This window comes from Alexandromys fortis, unplaced genomic scaffold (genome assembly GCF_014885135.2).
Source record: "Alexandromys fortis isolate MF-2015 unplaced genomic scaffold, M_Fortis_MF-2015_v1.1 scaffold_3, whole genome shotgun sequence".
Lineage (NCBI taxonomy): Eukaryota > Metazoa > Chordata > Mammalia > Rodentia > Cricetidae > Alexandromys > Alexandromys fortis.
The window spans coordinates 2,566,557-2,586,209 of NW_026067909.1; the positions used below are offsets into that span (position 1 = coordinate 2,566,557).

The window sequence follows — 19,653 nt, forward strand, 5'->3', positions numbered from 1 at the left end:
GAAGGCCAGTCGCATCTTGCTGTCACCCTCTTGCATGGAGCTCTTGGCAAGGTCCTCAGTTGCTCCTTCCCTAAGGATAGATGCAAACCAGTCATTCGCCCTGAGACAGTTTCCTGCTGCTACTGGTGAAACCGCTTCTCAGTCTGAATTGAACTTCAGTGACACGCTGTGTCCTCTGATTTCAGAGATGACTTTACCAGAGTCATTTGTTGTTCATCTCACAGGAAAGTGGCGAATCTCAGGCCTGGGAGGGAACACGGATTTTGGGATTAGGGACCTGACTTGAAAGCGCGGCTCCCCACACGCCAGGGGTGCTGCCTTGAACGAGCTGTGTTCTGTCTTTGATCCTGGTACTCTAGCTGCAGGTGAATCAAGACGGCCAAGTCCCCAGCAGGTCAGACACTGTGATGGAGCATCCTGCGTGGCCTATGCTTGCAGTCAGCCTGAGCATCAGTAAGGAAAATAAGTGCTCTGGGAGCTCAGTTTCTGACTTTGCCAATGACCTGGTCCTCGTGTGGAATTCCAAGTAGAATTTCTGTGTAGCATAAACATTAGGCACATAGTTCTGTGAAGCCTTTGTAAACTTCAGGAACTTTTCGGTGTGTGTTATTTATTTTTTTCAATGTAAACTTCAGCAATTAAAAAAAATTCCTGTTACTTATTTTTTCTTTACATTAAATCTGAAAGGGAGGCTGTGATACATTGAATGAAAACATCCCCCATTGTCTCAGGCATTTGAGCACTTGGTCCACATTTGGTGGCACTGTTTGGGGGACTTTCGGAGTCTGTCTTGCTGGAGGAAGTGTGTCACGGGAGGAAGGCTTCGAGATGAAAGCCTCACACTTTTGCGTTTTCTCTTTCTGCTTTCTGCTCGTGGTTGAGGACGTTAGCTCTGAGCTTCTTGTTCTGGCTGCCAAGCCTCTCTTCCATGATGGACTTGTATCTCTCTGGAGCCTTAAGCTCAAATAAGTCAAGTCCCCTGTAAGTTGCCTGGTCTATCACCGCAGCGGAACCGTGACGAAGACAGAGGTGACATCCTTATTCATGTCCATGCTCCTGGTGGGGAACCTGTGTGGGCTCAGCAGAGGAAGCAATGTTTCTCAACATTAAAAGCTGCGGGCACCTCGAGTGGTGGTGCCCACTTCTAATTCCAGCACTTGGGAGGCAGAGGCAGATGGATCTCTGTGAATTCAAGGCTAGCCTGGTCTACATAGTGAGTTCCAGGACGGCAAGTGGTATGTAGAAAGTCTTTGTCTTAAAAAAAAAAAAAAAGTCAAGGGTGCCTGGAGATGAAAATCAGTGCAGATTAGACATATTGGAAAGTATCGGGTCGATGGTGTGTGCATGCTGCCTGCAGACGTTGCTGTGCTAGCAGAAAAGCTTCCCCACTGCCTACCAGCGTATCGTTCCTTTCAGAATGCCACTTCGTAAAGCCCAGTGCTAGGCTTGGTGGAATCAATCTTACTTTAACTCTTTAATTGTCTTATTTTTTAATAGAAAGGAGAAACCATTATCACCATGTGACTGTTTTGATATTGAGTTATGTTTTCATCCTCCAATAAGTACTCCTGTAAACATTTTTGATACACACACACACACTTACACATACCTACACACATACATACACATAGTTGGTTTTTCCAGGCAGGGTTTCTCTGTGTAGCACCGACTGTCCTGGAACTCATTTTGTAGACCAGGCTGGCCTTGAACTCACTGACATCTGCCTGCTTCTGCCTCCCAAGTGCAGGAATTAAAGGCATGCACCTCGGCCATCCATCCATTTTTGATATTTATAAGACCTAATCTTAGGGCTTGAGCTGTGATTCAGTGGTTAAGAGCATTTGTTGTACTTGTAGAGGGCCTGGGTTTGATTATCAGTAATCTACATGGTGGTTGATAAACATCTGAAATTCTAGTCCTAGGGGATCCAATGCCCTTGTCCAGCTTCCACAGTTACCCAGCACACACATGGTGCACATACATACATACAGGCAAAATGCTCACACGAAAATTAACATGAATAAATCCGATAAAAAGTTTTAAAAAAAAAATCCAACCTGTGGGAATGCTGGTGCCTCCCCCGCCCCAGTAGCATGCTGATTTTGAATGTTTCTGATTGACAGTTGCTGTAGATACATGGGGAAAATTTCCCAAAGCCATAGGGAATTGTCTTCCTGTCCCTGTAAGCTCCCCTCAGTGTACTGTTATCCTGATGGACCATTTCCCCAGAGGCCAAGTCACAGATGCCCCCTGCTGGTGAGATCTGGCTCTAGCGTATAGTCAGGAGTGTTTTCTGGTGCATGTATTCACGTGACAAAAGGATCACTTGTTTTTTTATCTTTGTAATATCCTCTCTTTTGGTGGTCCTAATCATAAGTATTAATTTCAAAGTTCAGACACCCACCACTCTCACTGTAGCTTTGAACTGTGGTCCACAGATGGTGATGAGAACGCTGTGGGGCCTGATAAACTCGCGTGTTTATCTTCTCTCCTGGGTGGCACGTTTCTGGTCACAGACACTCTAGCGATCCCTTTAAGACCGCAGGAAGTGAAGGCCTAGCTGTGGAGCGGGTTTGCTGAAGCCGTCCTTTCCTGCACCGGGGCCTGTGGCTTGGAAGTAACGGCTTCTTTGGCCGGCTTCTCGTGGCCTCCGAGTGAGGTCCCGCGGGCTCTGCTCAGTGACCCCAGGGCTTGGGTGGTGACAGCGAGCGGAACCTTCACAATTCCACACTCGCTCTTTATCACTTGGCAGATGGCACCAGAGGCGTAAGGTTGTTTTATTTGTCGTGTTTTCAGGGGGATTTTACTCCTGAAAGCTTTCATGGTGCATAGAATGCATCAGTTATGATTGTCCTGGGGGGGCGGGGCTTGCAGTTTGCTTTGTCGTCTTTTCACTTTTGGAAGACTTTTAAGTGAAGCCGGATAATCCTACCAATTACATAAAAAAGCATGAAGGATTGAGTGTGTCTGTTTTTATCTTTGTTTGGAAACCTTAGAAAAGTTAAACTTTCAGCCTAAATTTGTGAGATAAGATTTCGGGATGAAGTCTAGTTATCAAATGCGAAACAAGCAAAAGCAGCCCTGCAAAGATCTGACACCTCGTTTTCTCTATAAAAATAGGGCTTCATGGCCTATGGTTGTGGCCGGTAAATTATTTTGTTATTTGTTTTTATGATATTTAGTTATGTGTATGTGTGTGTCCGTGTGGGTGTATGCCACATGTGTGTGGTGCCACAGAGGCAGATTGCTTATGATGGAGATAATAAAAATCTCTAAACCATATGAATAAGTTTGGCAAAGGTTAAGTGAATTGCAGCCATGAACCACTTGCGGTAGTTTCTAGGGCAAACCATCAAAGAAGCTTGCTGCTATTGCTGGGCCAGCGGCTTCTGTCAGTGCTTACCAAGGCTCGAGTCATGGCTCTCCGTTGTGGCGATACTGCACTCTGACCAAGTAATGTTTTACAATCCTAATACAAGCAAATAAAATGCATGTGTATGTGTTTGTGTATGAGAGAGGGAGAGGAAGGAAGGAAGGGAGGGAGGGAGAGAAAGAGAGAGATAGAATAAATGTATATCATATATTATGATGGAACTCCTGGCTGGTATGTGTGTATGTATGTATTTTTAATTCTGTGTATGTGTGTGTGTATATGTGCGTGTGTATGTATGTATGAGAAAGAGGAAGAGGGAGGGAAAAAGGGAGGGAGGGAAAGAGAATAAATGTTTATCATATATTATGATTGAACTCCTGGCTGGTATGTGTGTATGTATTTTGAATTCTCTCTCTCTCTCTCTCTCTCTCTCTCTCTCTCTCTCTCTCTCTCCCTATTTTTTTCCATGGAGGTTTGCAGAACAGGTTCTGGCTATGAATTCCAGACTGAGTTGAAACTAATGAGCCTCCACTTCAGTGCTGAGGTCATAGGTATGTGCCACCATGCATGGTTAAGAGCACCGTTGTCACCATGGGGAAAGCACACCCTGCCTTGGCATAACATTGTGAGGACTAGACAACCTGTCACCTACCTCTAGATTGCCTGGGTAAAACAATGGTTTTGTATCACCCACTATTTCTCTTGTATATAAATCTCAACTCTCCCCCACCCCGAGACTTGTATTCATGCCCCAACTACTCAGCTCCTGTCTGGACTTTGCAGTGTCTATGGAGCACAGTCCTCTCTTCTGGGGATGCTTGCTAAGCCTCGTTGGTCAGGGAGAGGGAGGTTTCTCGTCATTTGTGTCTACCATTGCCCAGAGCATGGGCTTCGAGAATCGATAGAGGTTATGGAAACAGCAACTTCCCTCCTATGGATTCACCACCCACCATCTCCTTTTTCCTTTTGAGATATAAGATTAAGTTAGAATTATTGATCTGTTTTTATTCCTGTGGGTTCTAGGTCAGATGTCTTTTGACTGGAAATTGGAGTTGACCTTTAGTTATGTTGGGGGATTCTGGTATATTATTTTGTGGGTGGGGTGTGTTTTTCTTGCATACATTTCGGAACCATGTTTGTGTAGTACCCAAAGAGGCCAGAAGATGGCATCAGATCCTCTAGGAACTGGAATTACAGACTGTGGAGTGCTAGGAATCAAATCCAGGTCCTCTGGAAGAGCAGCCGGTGCTCTCAGTGCTGAGCCATCTCTCCAGCCCCCTCTTGGTTGGTCTAACTTGGACTACATAATAGCGTTGTGCCCACTGCTGCCACTGCTTGTTGCGAGTTTTGAATGATGGCTGAATAGCATCATTATTATCTAATAACATCCTCTGGGAATCAGTTTCCTCATCATCCATTCTGAGATTCATCTGTGTCCATGTGTAGAACTACTTCCCTGTCATGCTGTGAACCATGCCATTGCTTGAGGGACATCATATTTTTTTCTTTCTTTTTTTGGTTTTTCCATACAGGGTTTATCTATGTAGCTTTGGAGCCTGTCCTGGGACTCACCCTGTAGACCAGGCTGACCTTGAACTCACAGAGATCTGTCTGCCTCAGCCTCCTGAGTGCTGGGACCAAAGGTGTGTGCCACCACTGCCCGGCCTGGGACATCATAACTTATACTTTTACTTAATTGTTCCAAAACATGTTGATGGTTTCAGAGTTCACACTTAGCCAACCTTGAGTCAGTTTGTCATGCCGTCTCTAAATATTTGGGAAATAAGGTAGGAGGTAGGAGCCTGCAGGCTGCCCTCGTCCCTGTCTTTCAGATATGACCCCTCTTCATATTGGACCAGTGCAGAGGACATTGTTGGCCATGTCACCTGCTGTTCTAGGGTGGGCAAGACTACAGAAGGTCTGTCGTCTTTGGCGGGGCCACACTGCAGGAGGTGTGTGGTGTTGAGAGAGCAGCTGGCCAGCTGTGTAGAATACTGACTAAGGAAAATAGAAAACCATGGCTTTTGGAGTAACTGAGCAGGGATGAGCTCAATATTTTACAAGGTACAAAGGTGCTTAAGACTGGACCCAGAAATGTGAACACTAAAGAGACTCGAAGTATAGTAGGCAGATAAAAGAAGCAGTAAACAACAGGGTGCATCAAGACAACACCTCAAAATAAGTCACGTGCTGGGATATGGCCTGTTGGACTCATTATCTTTTAAAACTCAATATTTCTTTTACTCTATTTTTACTTTCTGAGACAGGGTTTCTCTGTGTAGCCTTGGCTGTCCTGGAACTCACTTTGTAGACCTGGCTGGCCTCGAACTCACTGAGATCCACCTGCCTCTGCCTCCCGAGTGCTGGGATTAAAGGCATGTGCCATCACACCTGGCAAAACTACATCTCTAGTGGCCAAATTTTAGTTTTACCATGCACTTTCATCGTACCTTCTGGTAAAGCTTTTGTTTCTACTTTACCCCAGCCCATGACCGAGTGTCTTCTCCTGGTAGTGTCGCTTGTGATAGTAACAGAGTTTCTTCAGTGTCTGGTGGGACATGGAGTGAGAGCTCATTCCTGCTGACTGTGAACATGGGGTTCTGGGAACGTTTGTTCCACATCCTGTTGGTTATTTGTTTCCTCTGTCTGGCAGGGACAGCTCATCTTTTTTACCTGGGTTATGACTAGCCTGTTCTTGTTTTAAATAGAGATAATCATACAGAATAGATGTCAAGCCCTTGTTGTCTATTATAAATAAATGTTCAAAGCAGATATAGCATCTCGTGGCTTTATCTGTGAATCAGTTTTCTGATAGTACCATTCTGAGTTTCATTCATTCTAAAGAGTCAGCTAATTGCTGTGCCAGAGTAACCTGCTTTCTCAAAGGGCCCTGCTGAAGTCCAGCATCAGTGCCCAGTGTGGTCCTCTCCAGGAGTGTCAGGGAACCCACTGCCTGCTGAATTCTGTAGCCCTTTGGCTTCTCAGGTGTCACCTTTATTTGAGTGTTCAGTGCGTGAGAAACTTTTAGGTCAGCAGGCATCTGTGACCCACGGACTCTCTTTTCCTTCTGGAAATGGGGCCCTGAAATCCCATATTTATCTTTTCAGAAATCGTGCCATCCTTAAAGCCGCACCCTCCTGTTGTGGGCAAAGTGACTCATCACAGCATCGAACTGTACTGGGATCTGGAAAGGAAAGAGAAACGGCAAGGACCTCAGGAGCAGTGGCTTAGGTTCTCCATCGAAGAGGAAGACCCCAAGATGCACAATTATGGTGTCATTTACACGTAGGTGCAGACACGACTGCTCGCATTGCGGCTTGCTTTCCTCCCGGTAAAATGGTTACCCAGTGGCTAAGAAGCCACCGGCTCCTCTGAAGTCAAAGAATGGAGACGGGGAACTTTTGGTAAATGGGCATTAGTGGGGAACTTAGGAATGAACTCTGAGAGCTTCTTTGACTCCTGGAGTATGCTAATGTATATCACCTGTGTCTAAAATGTAGCGACAGGAAAAAAAAATACTTGGATGTTGTAGCAGTGGTTCCCGTCAGGTTTTGTTAATGGATGCAAGCTGAAGCACTTCTGGTCCATGCCAGCCGACTGTTCTAATCTCTTGTGACACTGTTGTTCCCTTTCCAACTCTCTCCACCTAAAATAGCCTCCATTTCAGCCTCGAGGAAGGGAGGCTTGTCCCCATATCAGGACCTTTCTCGTTACAGTTTCCCTGGCATTTTCTTCTGTCTTAATCTGGCTGGGTCCTTCCCAGAATATGAATCTGAGATGAAGCTCCTCCTCCATTCTTCCTCCTCTCTCTAAGGGCCACAGACCTCGCCAGCCCACCTGCCCTGCCAGCCGCCTTACTGCAAATCCTCATCCAGGCATCTTGGAAGCCAGCACTGCGCTGGGGATTTCCCACAGGCGGCTTGTTCTTTTCTGCCTCCCACCCCCATTTAGGTACAATGGGAGATGGGTGAGATTTCTTCCTCGTGCAGCACTCTGTCCCAGCTCCTAGACCACTGCTGGCTGGTTCAGGCCCCCACAGAGCTGTGGCTTTCCTGCAAACAAGTGCTTTGGAAACGAATCCTAGAGTTGCTTTTCCGTCACCTTTTCCTTAACTTCCTCTGGCTGCTTAGCCCGTTGCAAAATAAAGTCACTTTTTTTTTTTCTGTGACTTAGGAATACCAGAAAGAGATGCAAGTGTGAGTCTTACTTAGCCTTTATAGTAGGTACGTGGTTTAACACAGAAGAGCCTGTGGCCCCCTCCCACCTTTCCCTGGTGCCCTAGGGCACACAGTGCTGCAGTGAGTCACAGGGTGGCAATGGTGCAGTCAGGATCCGACATGTTCAGTGGGCTGCCCGTCTGCCCTTTCCTCCAGGGGCATTGTGCCCCAGTGCTCATGTGGGGGATGGGGATGATGCCCTTTTCTGATCTTATGCCATACCCCTGCCCCCTCCTCTCCTCTTCTAGTGTCACTGTCCCTCCACTCCACTCTATAGTTATTACCTAAGAGGTAATAGCCTGATGGCTGAGAAGCATTTTTCTGTGTCCAAGCAAAAAACAGTATTATCTGAAATACAGTTGCCATATGAAAATTGTTGAAATAAGGGCGGCGGGGTTGCGTCCCCAACACCCCGGCCGCTTGGCTAGCTCACGCCCGAAATAACAACACACAAACTGTGTTCATTTAAGAACTGCTTGGCCCCTGAACTCTAGCCCTTACAGGCTAATTCTCGCACCTGGACTAGCCCATTTCTAATGATGTGTGTAAGCACCCCAAGGTGCGCTTACCGGGAAGATTCCAGCCTCCGTCCATGATGTCTCTGCTCCAGAGCGCAGAGTTGTCTGGTCTCTCTGGGAGCAGAGCAGAGTCTGACCTCACTTCCTCTTCCGCCCAGCATCCTATTCTGTTTATTCCGCCCACCTATCTTTTAACCTATCAGGGCCAGCAGTTTCTTTATTGCTCAGCCAATGAAATCAACAGATTGATATGACACTCCCACATCAGAAAATCATTTTGGAGCCTGGACCCCTGTTCAGTTAGGCTTCTACTGCAATAAACACTGTGGCCATAAGCAACTTGATGAGGAAAGGGTTTATTGTAGCTCATTTATTCATTTATTTATTTATTTATTTATTTATTTATTTATTTATTTATTTCCACACATTGAGGGAAGTCAGAGCAGAACTTGGAGGCAGGAGCTGATGCAGAGGTCATGGAGGATGCTGCTGACTGGCTTCCTCCCCAGGATTTGCCTTGTTTGTTTTCTTAACTCCCAGGACCACCTTCCCAGCACTGGCACAATGGACCGTGCTCTCCTGTATCAATCATTAATCAAGAAAAGCCCCCATGGTTTTGTCCATCGGCCAAGCTGGTGGGGACTTTTTCTCAAACTAGGTACCCTCTTTCCAAATGACTTCAGCTTATGTCATATTGACCAAAAAAAAAAAAAAAAAAAAAATCAAATCTATCACAATCCCCAAGAAGTTCCCTAATCATGTCACACGTTGTACTATGAAAATGATTTCCTTCTAAAAGCATACATATGTAATATAAAATGTATTGTGCGTTTGTACACATACATGTGTGTGTATGTGTGTGTATGTGGTGCATGCATGCACATGCAATTATATGTACTCACGGAGGTCAGATGAATATGTCTGCTCTTTATTCTCTGCCCCTATTCCATTGAGGCAAGTTCTTTTATGGAACCTAGCTTGCCCTCCCCCTGCTCCCATGGCCTCCTGCTAGGCTGGTTGGCCAGCAAGCCCCAATGATCTCATCCTCCTGTCTCTTCCCACCCCAGTGCTGGGGTTCCAGGCCTTTTTTGTTTGTTTGTTTTGAGATAGGGTTTCTCCGTGTAACAGTCCTGGCTGTCCTGGAACTCACTTTATAGACCAGGCTGGCTTTGAACTTAATGAGTTCCACCTGCCTCTGCATCCCAAGTGCTGGGATTAAAGGCATGTGTCAACACTGTCTGGCTTGCCAGCTTTTAAATGAAGGTACTAGGATCAGAACTTGGGTCCTAATGCTTTTATGACAAGTGCTTTTATTTTTATATATAAAAAAACCCTATTGAGCCATCTTCCTCAGTCTCAATTCTATTTTAAGTATTTTTATGGAGGAAGAGAAAGATAGAGTCCTCTATTTGTTCATTCAACTTGTGCTTGGCCAAAGCTGTTCTGGTTATATTCCTTTGCTACCTGTTGACCTGCTGCTTCCTTACTCCTTCCTTCCCTCTCTCCCTCTTTCTTTCGCCAAGTGCCCAGGCTTTGTTTAGAGGCAGCAGCCACGTACACCAGTCTAACCCCATGCGGTGTCTGTACAATTCACCTTGGCCCTGGAAACATGTCTTGGTGAAAGTTTTGTCCCTTGGAAAATTGTGTACCTGTGTCTGAGCACTAGGTGGCAGGCTTGGACTGCAGGAGTCCCAACCTCATTTGCCAACTCACGGCTCCGGCTCCAGTTATGAAGACCAGCGAATGCCTTGCTCACGAGAATGGTCATGTAGTGCACATGGGGCTGGTGGACTTGGCCATTTCCTCTTGCCTGGGCAGTTTGGCTCTGGTCCACTGCCAGGTTGTCTTGCATCACTGGAGCGGTCTTTGGCTTGGGCTTTCCTTATAGTTCTCGGAAGTACAGTTACCCAGCTTTGTGGGTTCTCCCTCTATTCTCCTTCTCAAGGCCAGGGCATTCCATTCCACTTTCTGTCTGGTTTGCAGATGTGCCCCGGGACCTGCACTGCTAAGACATCTGCCAGTGAGACGAGCCCCCTTGCTGCCTTCTCTTCTTCTACCCTGAAGGCTGGTGTTGTTTTTACTCTCCTTTTCATGTCTCAAGTGTGTCTTCTTTGCATGGAGGACGAAGCTGAGCACGATCCTTGGATGCTGACTCCCGGAGTGGTATTTAATCATGACACCTGGTCCACTGTGAAGGTAGTTTCCTTTTGAAATTGTGTGTGTGTGTGTGTGTGTGTAAGCATGCAAGTCTACACACATACACTCACACCACTTGGGTGGTAGATCTAGTGTCCTGACAAATTTTTCTTTTGTTCTGTTCTGTTTATTTGAGACAGTATTTCTCTGAGTAGCTATGGCCGTCCTGGAATTTACTCTGCAGACCAGGCTGGCTTTGAACTCAGAGATCCACCTGTCTGTTTCCCTGAGTGATGAGATTAAAGGTGTGCACCACTGCCGCCCAACCCCTGGAAGTTTTTAAGGTGTTCTGTTTTTTTTTTTTTTTTTTTTTTTTTTTTTTTTTTTTTTTTTTTTTTTTTTTTTTTTTTTTTTTTTTTTTTGAGATGAAACCTTGCAATTCTCTCTAGACTGATTCCAGGATCCTGGGCTCAAGCGATCTTTGTGTCTCAGCCTCCCAAGCAACTGGGGACATAGGTGTGTACCTGGCTCTACTAGCAAATGGCTTAAATCTACCACTAAAAGCATCTTATGTCCAACCAGTCCACATAGTGTTCTGCTATCTCCCACCTCAATTATTGCACGAGCTTCCTAATTGGCCCTGTCTGCTGTCTACAGCCTCGCCTTCCCACAGCCTCATCGCAGGCAGCCACAGCAGCCCTGGTGAACCATACAGATCATGTTTGGCCTGGCTTAACAACCTCCTTAGCTTCCCCCAACGTCTTTCCAGTAAAAACCAGTGTTCTCTGGATGAGCCACAGCCACACGGTTGCCTCTTACAGCCTTGTCAGCCTCTCCGATTCTCCCCACCCGTCCACTCCTCGCTCCTCCATGCTCCTCCATGCGCTTTCCCATCAGACACTGCTCTGAAAGTTGCCTTCAGTACCCCACACTTGTTTCAGGTCCTGACTAAGCCCTCTCCTCAGTGAAGGGTCCTTCCTCCTGTCCCAGACCCCCAGCTTATCCTATGTTTTCCTCCTCAGGACTTACTACCCCTGACACACTACTCTACATGCTTACTTATATGTCTCATTTACCATGTGGTAACATGGGGAGTTTCTATCTGACCCCAGTGTCACTAGAACAGTGTTCAGTATGCCATGGGCAGTCATTAATATAGGACAAGGGAATGGATAAAAACACGATAGGGTGCTAACTCCTTATACTGGAGAAAGTTTATGCTCAGAAATGAGAGCTAATAAGGCAGGTGTGAGCAAACTGTACACACACATGCTCTCGCGCTCTCTCTCTCTCTCTCTCTCTCTCTCTCTCTCTCTCTCTCTCTCTCTCTCTCTCTCACACACACACACACACACACACACACACCTGTACCTTAGAGGACCAACACTACCCAAACTGTAGAGAGAATGCTCACTTAGCAATGCAGTCCACTTCTTCCTAAGAATAATCTGTTCCAGTCTAGTTTTTATTTTCCATACTATTCATCCCATGTAGTATTTCAGGGCATTTATACTGCTGGGTTTAGAGATCTCACATTGTGATAAGTATATTTATATTTCTTACATGCCTGCTTTCTTATTCAAATGTTTTTAATGCCATCAGAACCATTCTTTATTATATTGCTATATAACCAACTGTGTGTCTGTCTGTCTTGCTGTATAACCAACTGTGTGTCTGTCTGTCTTCCTGCTGGCCTGTGACGGCCCTAGCTTCTGCTACACGTATGGTGCTTCTACAGGCTGGAGGTTGGCATGCAGGATGCTGCCTAGACTTTTTTTCTCTTCACTGCCTACCACTGTCTAGTGGTAAGTTTCATCTTACTGTGTGGCCCCTCGACAGCAGGGAATTAGAGCTTTTTACATGGCCAGCTCCCAGTGGTATCAGTACAGAAGCTGCAGGCTTCACAATACCCAACCTCAGCACTGCCCAGCTCCTCTCCCGCCACCTGCCCTCTCATCGCAGGGTACAGGATTAGACCTTTGTCTGTGTTTCTGCATTAATGGATGGGCTGGCCTTCCTGAATATAAACTTTCTTTTGAGTGAAGAAAAATGGCCTCCCAAATAAAAAGACACCAAAACAGGGCTGAATTTGCCTACAAAGATCAGAGCACACAGGGCCTGATATCAGATGCAAAGCACTGTTTATTTTCTTGCCTCTGTCAGATTTTGTTACCTGAAGTGACTTCATGGTACAAGTTTCTGACTTCTCCCAGAATCTGCTTTGGTTAAACCCCAAAGGAAAAGGGTTTAGTAAACTCGGAGCTGGGTGCTGTTGCTAGATCTCACGGAGGCATCTTTCCCTACATGGCCTAGACCTGACACATCCTAGCCTCACTCTGCTTGAGGCACATAAGGCCTTCGTCTTGGGGCTGGCGCCCTTTGGACCCTACATTTCATTCTGACACGTCTTGGAAGTCAGAGAGACCTGTGTCGCAGGACACCATGCAGCTTCTCTCTTCTCCCACCCCCCATTGCTCATGCAGGGGAATACCTTCAGGGGGAAGCCAGAAGGCTTCAGACACTGGGTGGGAAGGAGACAGAAGGGTGGAGGTTATTCCTCTATTCAGGGACAGGAGTGGCTCTGCTCTGTAGCTACCCCTTTCATGCCATACCTCGGAGAAGAGACTGATTTCCCAGTGGGCCCTGGGGCTGAACAAGTGAGACCTCGTGAGTGACAGGTGCACCCCATCATGCTGCCACCCCTTCTCTGGAACCATGTTTTCAGGCGAGCTTCTGTTAGCCACGATGTTGACTATAGGAGATAGGGCCTGCGGCACACTAGCTGATCCATCTCCGTCTTGAGATCATCCCGGGCTGCCTGGCCCAACACCTTGCAAGAAATGGGCCTGGGACAAGTTTGAGTTGATGGAACAGAACTTGTATGTAAATATTTATGTTGAGCACAAACATCTCGAACAGTTCGTTTGAGAATCGTAATGTATGGCTTTGGCCTTTGCAGAAGCTGCCTTGAGGATGAGAGCGCAATGAGAGGAAATGAGGGCGAGCTTGGCGGGCATGGAGTTCTGGGGATGTGCACAGAAGAGAAGGAGAGAGCAGAGCTGGAAGTAGTGGGGGCCTCATCCAAGGTCAAGCCTTTGCACCACAAGGAAAGACACACTTAGAGACAGAACTGAGAGCGGGACACTCGGGATCCACTCAAAACCCAATAAAGACCTGTGCTAGTAGACGATTTCTATGAAGAACACATGTGCATGCCATTGTGCCCCAAGCACATGTTTGTTTATTCTAGATAGCAAACCAGCGACACTAAGGAAACAATTTTATCAAAATTCAACTTGGTGAACCCGGGGGATTATTGTTTTTTTTTTTTTTTTTTTTTTTTTTTTTTTTTTTTTTTTTTTTTTTTTTTTTTGTTCTTTTTTTTTTTTTTTTTTTTTTTTTTTTCTGGGAGGATGGGTGAGAGGTTAGCTACAGAAACATGGAGGACTCAAGGGCAGCTGTGTGAAAGGTGCTGACTGACAAAAGCTGAAATTCTGAAGCTCTGAAAAACTTTAAGGCAGCTCCACAGGTCAGAGAGCTCAGGCACCTCAGGTAGTGCGAAAGTTCCTTTTCTCTTAAATCCAGGCTGGTGCGAGAATCCTTCCCCTGGCCTTCTGAATATTATTGGTTTCAGGAACTTGCTAAGACTTATGAGTTGATTGCTTCCAGAGTCTCATGAGCTTTCCCCATCTCTTCCTGGATGGAATGTTTCAATTGGGAGGGAAACTGTTGCGCAACACCTGGCTAGGTCCTGTGGGGCTGAGTGTACACGGCACAAAAGGCACAGAGGGCACCACCTGTGACATGTAGACTTCTGTCAAGGAATTCAGTAAAGCAGGGTCATATCTATACTGGAAATTGACAGCATTCAAAAGTTGCTTCCTCCTGTTGTTACCTGGTATTGGAAATGCTGCTTAAGTGACCTGGCATGCGGGCAAGGCAAAGGCTAAAAGCTAACTTTCCATGTGAAAAGATTTTCTTTGTGCAACCCACCCCCAAACAAAATCTCACCTGCACGGTCAGTGAAAGGGTGTAAATATAAGACATTCCACCCTCAGACACAGCGTCTGATGCACATAGCTTTAAGCGGTTTTAGATATTAGTCTCAGGAAGTGACATAAAGCCAGGACAAGGCCTAGATGGTCAGAGGCATCCATGTTTGTCTCCTTCTGTCCAGGGGCTACTCGACAAAGCATGTGGTTGAAGGTCTAGAACCAAGGACACTGTACAAATTCCGACTGAAGGTCACCAGCCCCTCTGGAGAATATGAGTACAGCCCAGTCGTCTCGGTGGCTACAACCAGTGAGTACACTCATGCTCCATGCTCCCTTCTTATAGATAGGAAACTCAACAAACAATTTAGAGAGAAAAGTAGTCTGTGTTCTCCCGGGCCTCACCGGAAGCAGAGGGAACTCCATTGGTAAGCTCTTTGTTGGCTGGGCTGGTTGCCTGGGCCACCTTACAGCCTGCCATGAAGAATACCCGCTATGTTTTCAAAGCTGGGAGAGCTGACTCGGTACCAGGATTGTCCTGTCCATGGGCATTGGGCACAGGGTGGAAGTTAACCTTTCTTAGGAGTGGGCTGGCAGGAAGGACGGAGCATGGCTTCTTCCACACGTGTCTACTGTCTGCTTCTGTGCACGTATGTGTCCTGTTCAGTCACAGATTTCCGGTTTCCTGGGTACTGAGACTGAAGAAAATGACGATCACAGAGGTGGGCAGGGAGGCTAGCCATACTTCCTCCCACCACCTTGTCCTTGTCCTGGTTTTCTGTCATTTCCTGAGACTGATATTCTAAAACATTTAAAAATGTGTTCGAGGATGGAAAGTTTTGTATGTGTTCACACCCTTTCATTGAAAGTGCAGGTGAGATTTTTGTTTCCGAGGAGGGTCGTACAAAGAATCTTTTCCTATGTAATTCTAGTTTTTAGTTGTATCTAGTGTGACTCTTGCCTTGTCTGCATATGTTCTGTGATTTGCCATTATGCCCTCATGAATGAAGGTGATTTAGAGTTTGAACTACCTTACTGTGCCTTTGGTTGCCAGGATGGCAAGAGGGGTCTGACTCTGGATGGACAGATATGGAACAGAGTTAATTAAAGCGGAGAGGCGGGGTCTTCACCTGTGGTCCTAAGTGATGCTTAGTTAGTCATGAAACAGGGTAACTTCATAGGAGGCATGCAGCAATCAATTCTGAAGGTCAGGTAAGAGGGCCTGCTCCTTTATCTGGTGATGCTGAAAGTAATATTTATTCCTGGAGTCCGGGAAGAAGAAAAGAAGACACACACACACACACACACACACACACACACAGAGAGAGAGAGAGAGAGAGAGAGAGAGAGAGAGAGAGAGAGAGAGAGAGAGAGAGAGCGCGAGCGCGAGCGCGCGCACTGGAACACAGAAAGGCAAGGTCAGGGAAGTAGTAGGCATGGGAACTACAAACATAGAGCCTGCCTTTGAAAAACCTCTCAGGGCCACAGGCAGGATGCTCTCCCAGGCAGCCTCTGCACTTCCTTCTGACTTTCTCCTCCCACAGCCACCACTCCCCTCTCAGTTCTCAGAGCACCTCGTCCCCTGGTGTGCCCACTGCACATGCTCCGTGGGCAGAGCTGGGTCAGGGCTGATTTCGTGTGCAGGCTTCTTCCTGCACACTGCTGGCCTCACCTTGAGCAGGCTCTGCATTTCTTCCGTCCTGTTTAACATATTTGCCTGCCCTTATCCTCCCACTACTATCGTAGGCTCCTGGATGGAGGGCGAAGTGCCAGCCATCTCTCATATGTGGGGCTGGGTGGGTGGATAGTTAATTAAGATGCAGTGGCAGAGGTAGACGCACAGAGAGGCACACTGGCTTTTGTCTGTTTCTTTGCTCACTCTCGTGTGTTGGGAACAGATCCCTTTCTCACCAACTGGACTAGTCCACCTGACCCTAGCCGGAGAGGTGCACACAGATGGCTCGGCAGCTTGCTGAGGTGGGCTTCAGGTGTCCTGTTGTCCCCTGAACAACACATCTAAGCCAGGGAAGGGCTCCTGTCTTTATTTTAAGAAGGTAGAGAGATGGGCCTGACCCTGCAGATCAGCTGATGAGGGACCTGCTTCTTGCTAAGTGTGTTTCTTGTCCAGCTGCCTTCAGAGAGGCAACTGCAGATATCTGGCCTATGATTTTGCCCTTATATGACTTCTATAGGAAATTAGATAAGATCTCTCAAGGGACAGGGGCACGCCGGTAGTGACTGTGTGTATGTGTGTACATGCACGTAAGTGTGTGCTTACACGCACATGTGTGTATACCCACATACCCAGGCTCACACGATAGCACTCTCAAACAGTGCAGTTCACTGTTTCTCTGCTAGCCTCATGGCGCTATGCTCTGTGGAGGGACTGGTGTCTTTGGTGGAGGCAGGCCTCTGGCTCTGCTAATCGACAGCTCTTCCCCTATTTTATTCTAATATTCAGTGCGGGGCTCTCTTAAGGAGCCTGAAGATGCTCAACAGAGGATCGAGAATGCTCATATTATACAGAGCAAGCAAAAAATGCTTCTGTGAGCTTATAATTTGCATTTAGTTTGAGAGCATTTTAATGAATCACAAAAGCCTGCACTTTGTTTGAATAAAGGATGCTCAGCCTTTTTTTCCCCTTCCCAGGTAAAGTACACGAGGCTCTTGCTTAAATGAAGCATGCAATTTTAATCAGTCAGACCCTTAAAAAGAAAGAAAAACAGCTGCTACTTGTTAATTGGCAAATATCTTCTCCAGTGAGTTCATGATTTCTTCACAGTCTTTAATAAAGACCCGAGTTCCACCGAGGAAGGCGTTCTCGCCGTGTTCTACTTGTGGTCACGTCTGCAGCTAGATGACCCTCATCGAGAGTGAGATGGCTTCTCAAAGTCCACCCTGTCTGTCCCCTCCTAGTGTCCACTGAGTGCACGGCATCCAATCCAGTCCAGATGGACACCCCGGAGCACCCTCGACATGATGCCTGCAGGCACGGCACCTAGAGCCCGAGCGCTGTGGGGTCGGACCCCCCAAGGCTGGCCTGTTCTCTATCCAGTTGCACACACTAAGGCCATTCTCCTGGGCCAGGCCTGCAGAGTCTTGAAGGGCTCATGCTTGGAAGGGTGGGACACGCTGCTCACCCTGGAGTTTCCTCTGTTCTCCGTGCCTCCTGCCTACAATGGACGTGAAAGTGGCAGTCAGGGCCTTTTCACTGTGTCTTGTGAAGTTCTTGCTCACAGGTTTTCTTTGTAAAATCTTTTTCAATATTGTGTATGTGCACAAGTATGCACGTGCATGTGTGTATGTGTAGGTCAGAGGACAGCTTTGTGAAGTTGATTCTCTCTGTCCACCTTCCCGTGGGATCTGGCATGGCATTCAGATTCCCAGGCTTGTGTAGCCAGTGTCTTTACCCTCCTAGGCATGCCACCAATCCATGTTAATAGAGTTTCCTGGACTGATCCACCTGGTTCCAGTGGGAGTCTCCATTTTTCTTTGTCTTCCCTGGGACAACATCTTGGTAGCTGGGGACTACCAAGTCATCGAGAGGGACTCTCATAACTGACCAGTGTTTGTCCCCCCCCCCAAGACTCAGCAAGTGAGATATATGAGCAAGGATGCTGATTTCCTCTGTCTCTGTGAGGTGGTCCCTTGGGTCACAGAATCCCATGGGAAGCACCAAGGATCCCTAAAAGAAGCGGACATGACAGCACATTTAGTTTAGCTGTGTCATGAAGCCTAGACATCTTTGCTGCACACAGCCCTCAAGCTCATAAGCATGAAATGAACTTGTCTTGTTCTCTAATATTTTGGTACAGCAGCACTTCCTGGATGTGGTAGGAAGTGCCTCCCTCAGAAGACCTTCCTGTGCTGTATAGTGAGGTGGGAGCCAGTGAGCGCAGTGAGGCGGGGGCCGCAGTGAGGCGGGGGCCGCAGTGAGGCGGGGGCCGCAGTGAGGCGGGGGCCGCAGTGAGGCGGGGGCCGCAGTGAGGCGGGGGCCGCAGTGAGGCGGGGGCCGCAGTGAGGCGGGGGCCGCAGTGAGGCGGGGGCCGCAGTGAGGCGGGGGCCGCAGTGAGGCGGGGGCCGCAGTGAGGCGAGAGCAGTGAGGCGGAGTGCAGGTAGCCAGTGCAGAGATGGGGACTGCTACAGATGCTTCTAGACCTTGCTCTGAATATCACAAGTCCACATCCCCTGAAGCTTTTAGGCATCCATGTTTATTTGACACTTGTTGGGAAGGGCAGGGGGTATTACATTTATTTTAGATTTTGTATTTTAAACATAGTAAGAATAGAAACATAGTTATAAATCAGTCAGATACCTCAATGCCTATTAAAGTATGGCCCCAGGTGAGACTTGACCATAAGCTCTGATGCTGCCGTCTCCTAACCAATGACATGGACAGCTTTGTATTGCTCAGCCCTGATTTTGTAGCCTGGAGGAGAATTTAGGAAGAATGTGGAGTCCTTACTAGTAAGTGTAGATTTAGAATGCTCTTCACATTGAAAGGTTCAATAGAGACCAGATGAACTTCCGACACTCCCATGCATGACTCTAACTTGCTTTTGCGGCAGCTGGTTCTTGAGACACACACACAAAAGAGTTCCTTTGTAGATAATAGACTTCTTACAGGCAAACTGCCTCTCCCTTTATGTAGGAAGGAAAGGAGGGAGGGCAAGGTCCTGTTTAGTTAATCCCGTGAAGTGTAGAGTCACACAGTGGTCTGTGGAGGAACCACTTCAATGCAGCTGAGATCCTCACCCATGACACCGCTGACTTTCTGAATATGGCTAGGCCATGAGTGGTGGCAAGCTATCCTGTGGGCATCCCTGACCCTGCCCTGCTAGATGCCAGTAGCATCTCCCAAGTTGTGACAAAGGATGTGTCAAATGTCCTTGGGAGTATAAAGTCCCTTTAGTGAGATCCCTGGGCTGCAGGACCTTCCTTAGAAGAACAAGGCTGGCCAGGCCCTTGGCTTTGAAAGCTTTGCATAATACCTGGATTTGAATGAAGACTTTGGTCTAAAGATGTGCGAAATGATGAAAAATGTCTAACATGATTGAATAAATCTTTTAGAGATTGGTAAACTTTAGAAGACAGCGGTTTTAAAGCAATTTAAGTTGATATCAATTGATTTTTACCTAAAAAGAGAAGGAGCCTGCTGTGGCCAATCTGACCCACTGCTCCCAGTTTTTATCACCCCCCCTACACCCCCACCCCGGTCACTTGGCCACTTTGAATGTCTATCACTTAGTGAGGTCTCTATTGCCTGGGATCTGATGTCCTAGAGAGACTGAAACAGGAAAAGGGCTGCCAGCTGGTTCTGCAGGAGGGCTGGGGGCAGGCATCTCAGGAGGGAGTCTGGGCTCAGAGCTGTGTGAGAGGAAGGACTTGCTAGTTTCCTTTACAGTTTAGAATAGTAA

General features: G+C 47.1%; 1 protein-coding gene across 2 annotated transcripts in view; it reads left to right on the plus strand.

The window, feature by feature from the left end:
• Positions 1–19,653, plus strand: part of Fank1 (fibronectin type III and ankyrin repeat domains 1) — a 103,428-nt gene that overhangs the window by 67,098 nt on the left and 16,677 nt on the right. For both annotated transcript variants that reach the window (XM_050136767.1, XM_050136768.1), the window contains exons 2-3: positions 6,481–6,658; positions 14,422–14,546. In XM_050136767.1, the coding sequence (XP_049992724.1) occupies positions 6,481–6,658; positions 14,422–14,546 (303 nt within the window). The remainder of the gene's footprint in view (positions 1–6,480; positions 6,659–14,421; positions 14,547–19,653) is intronic.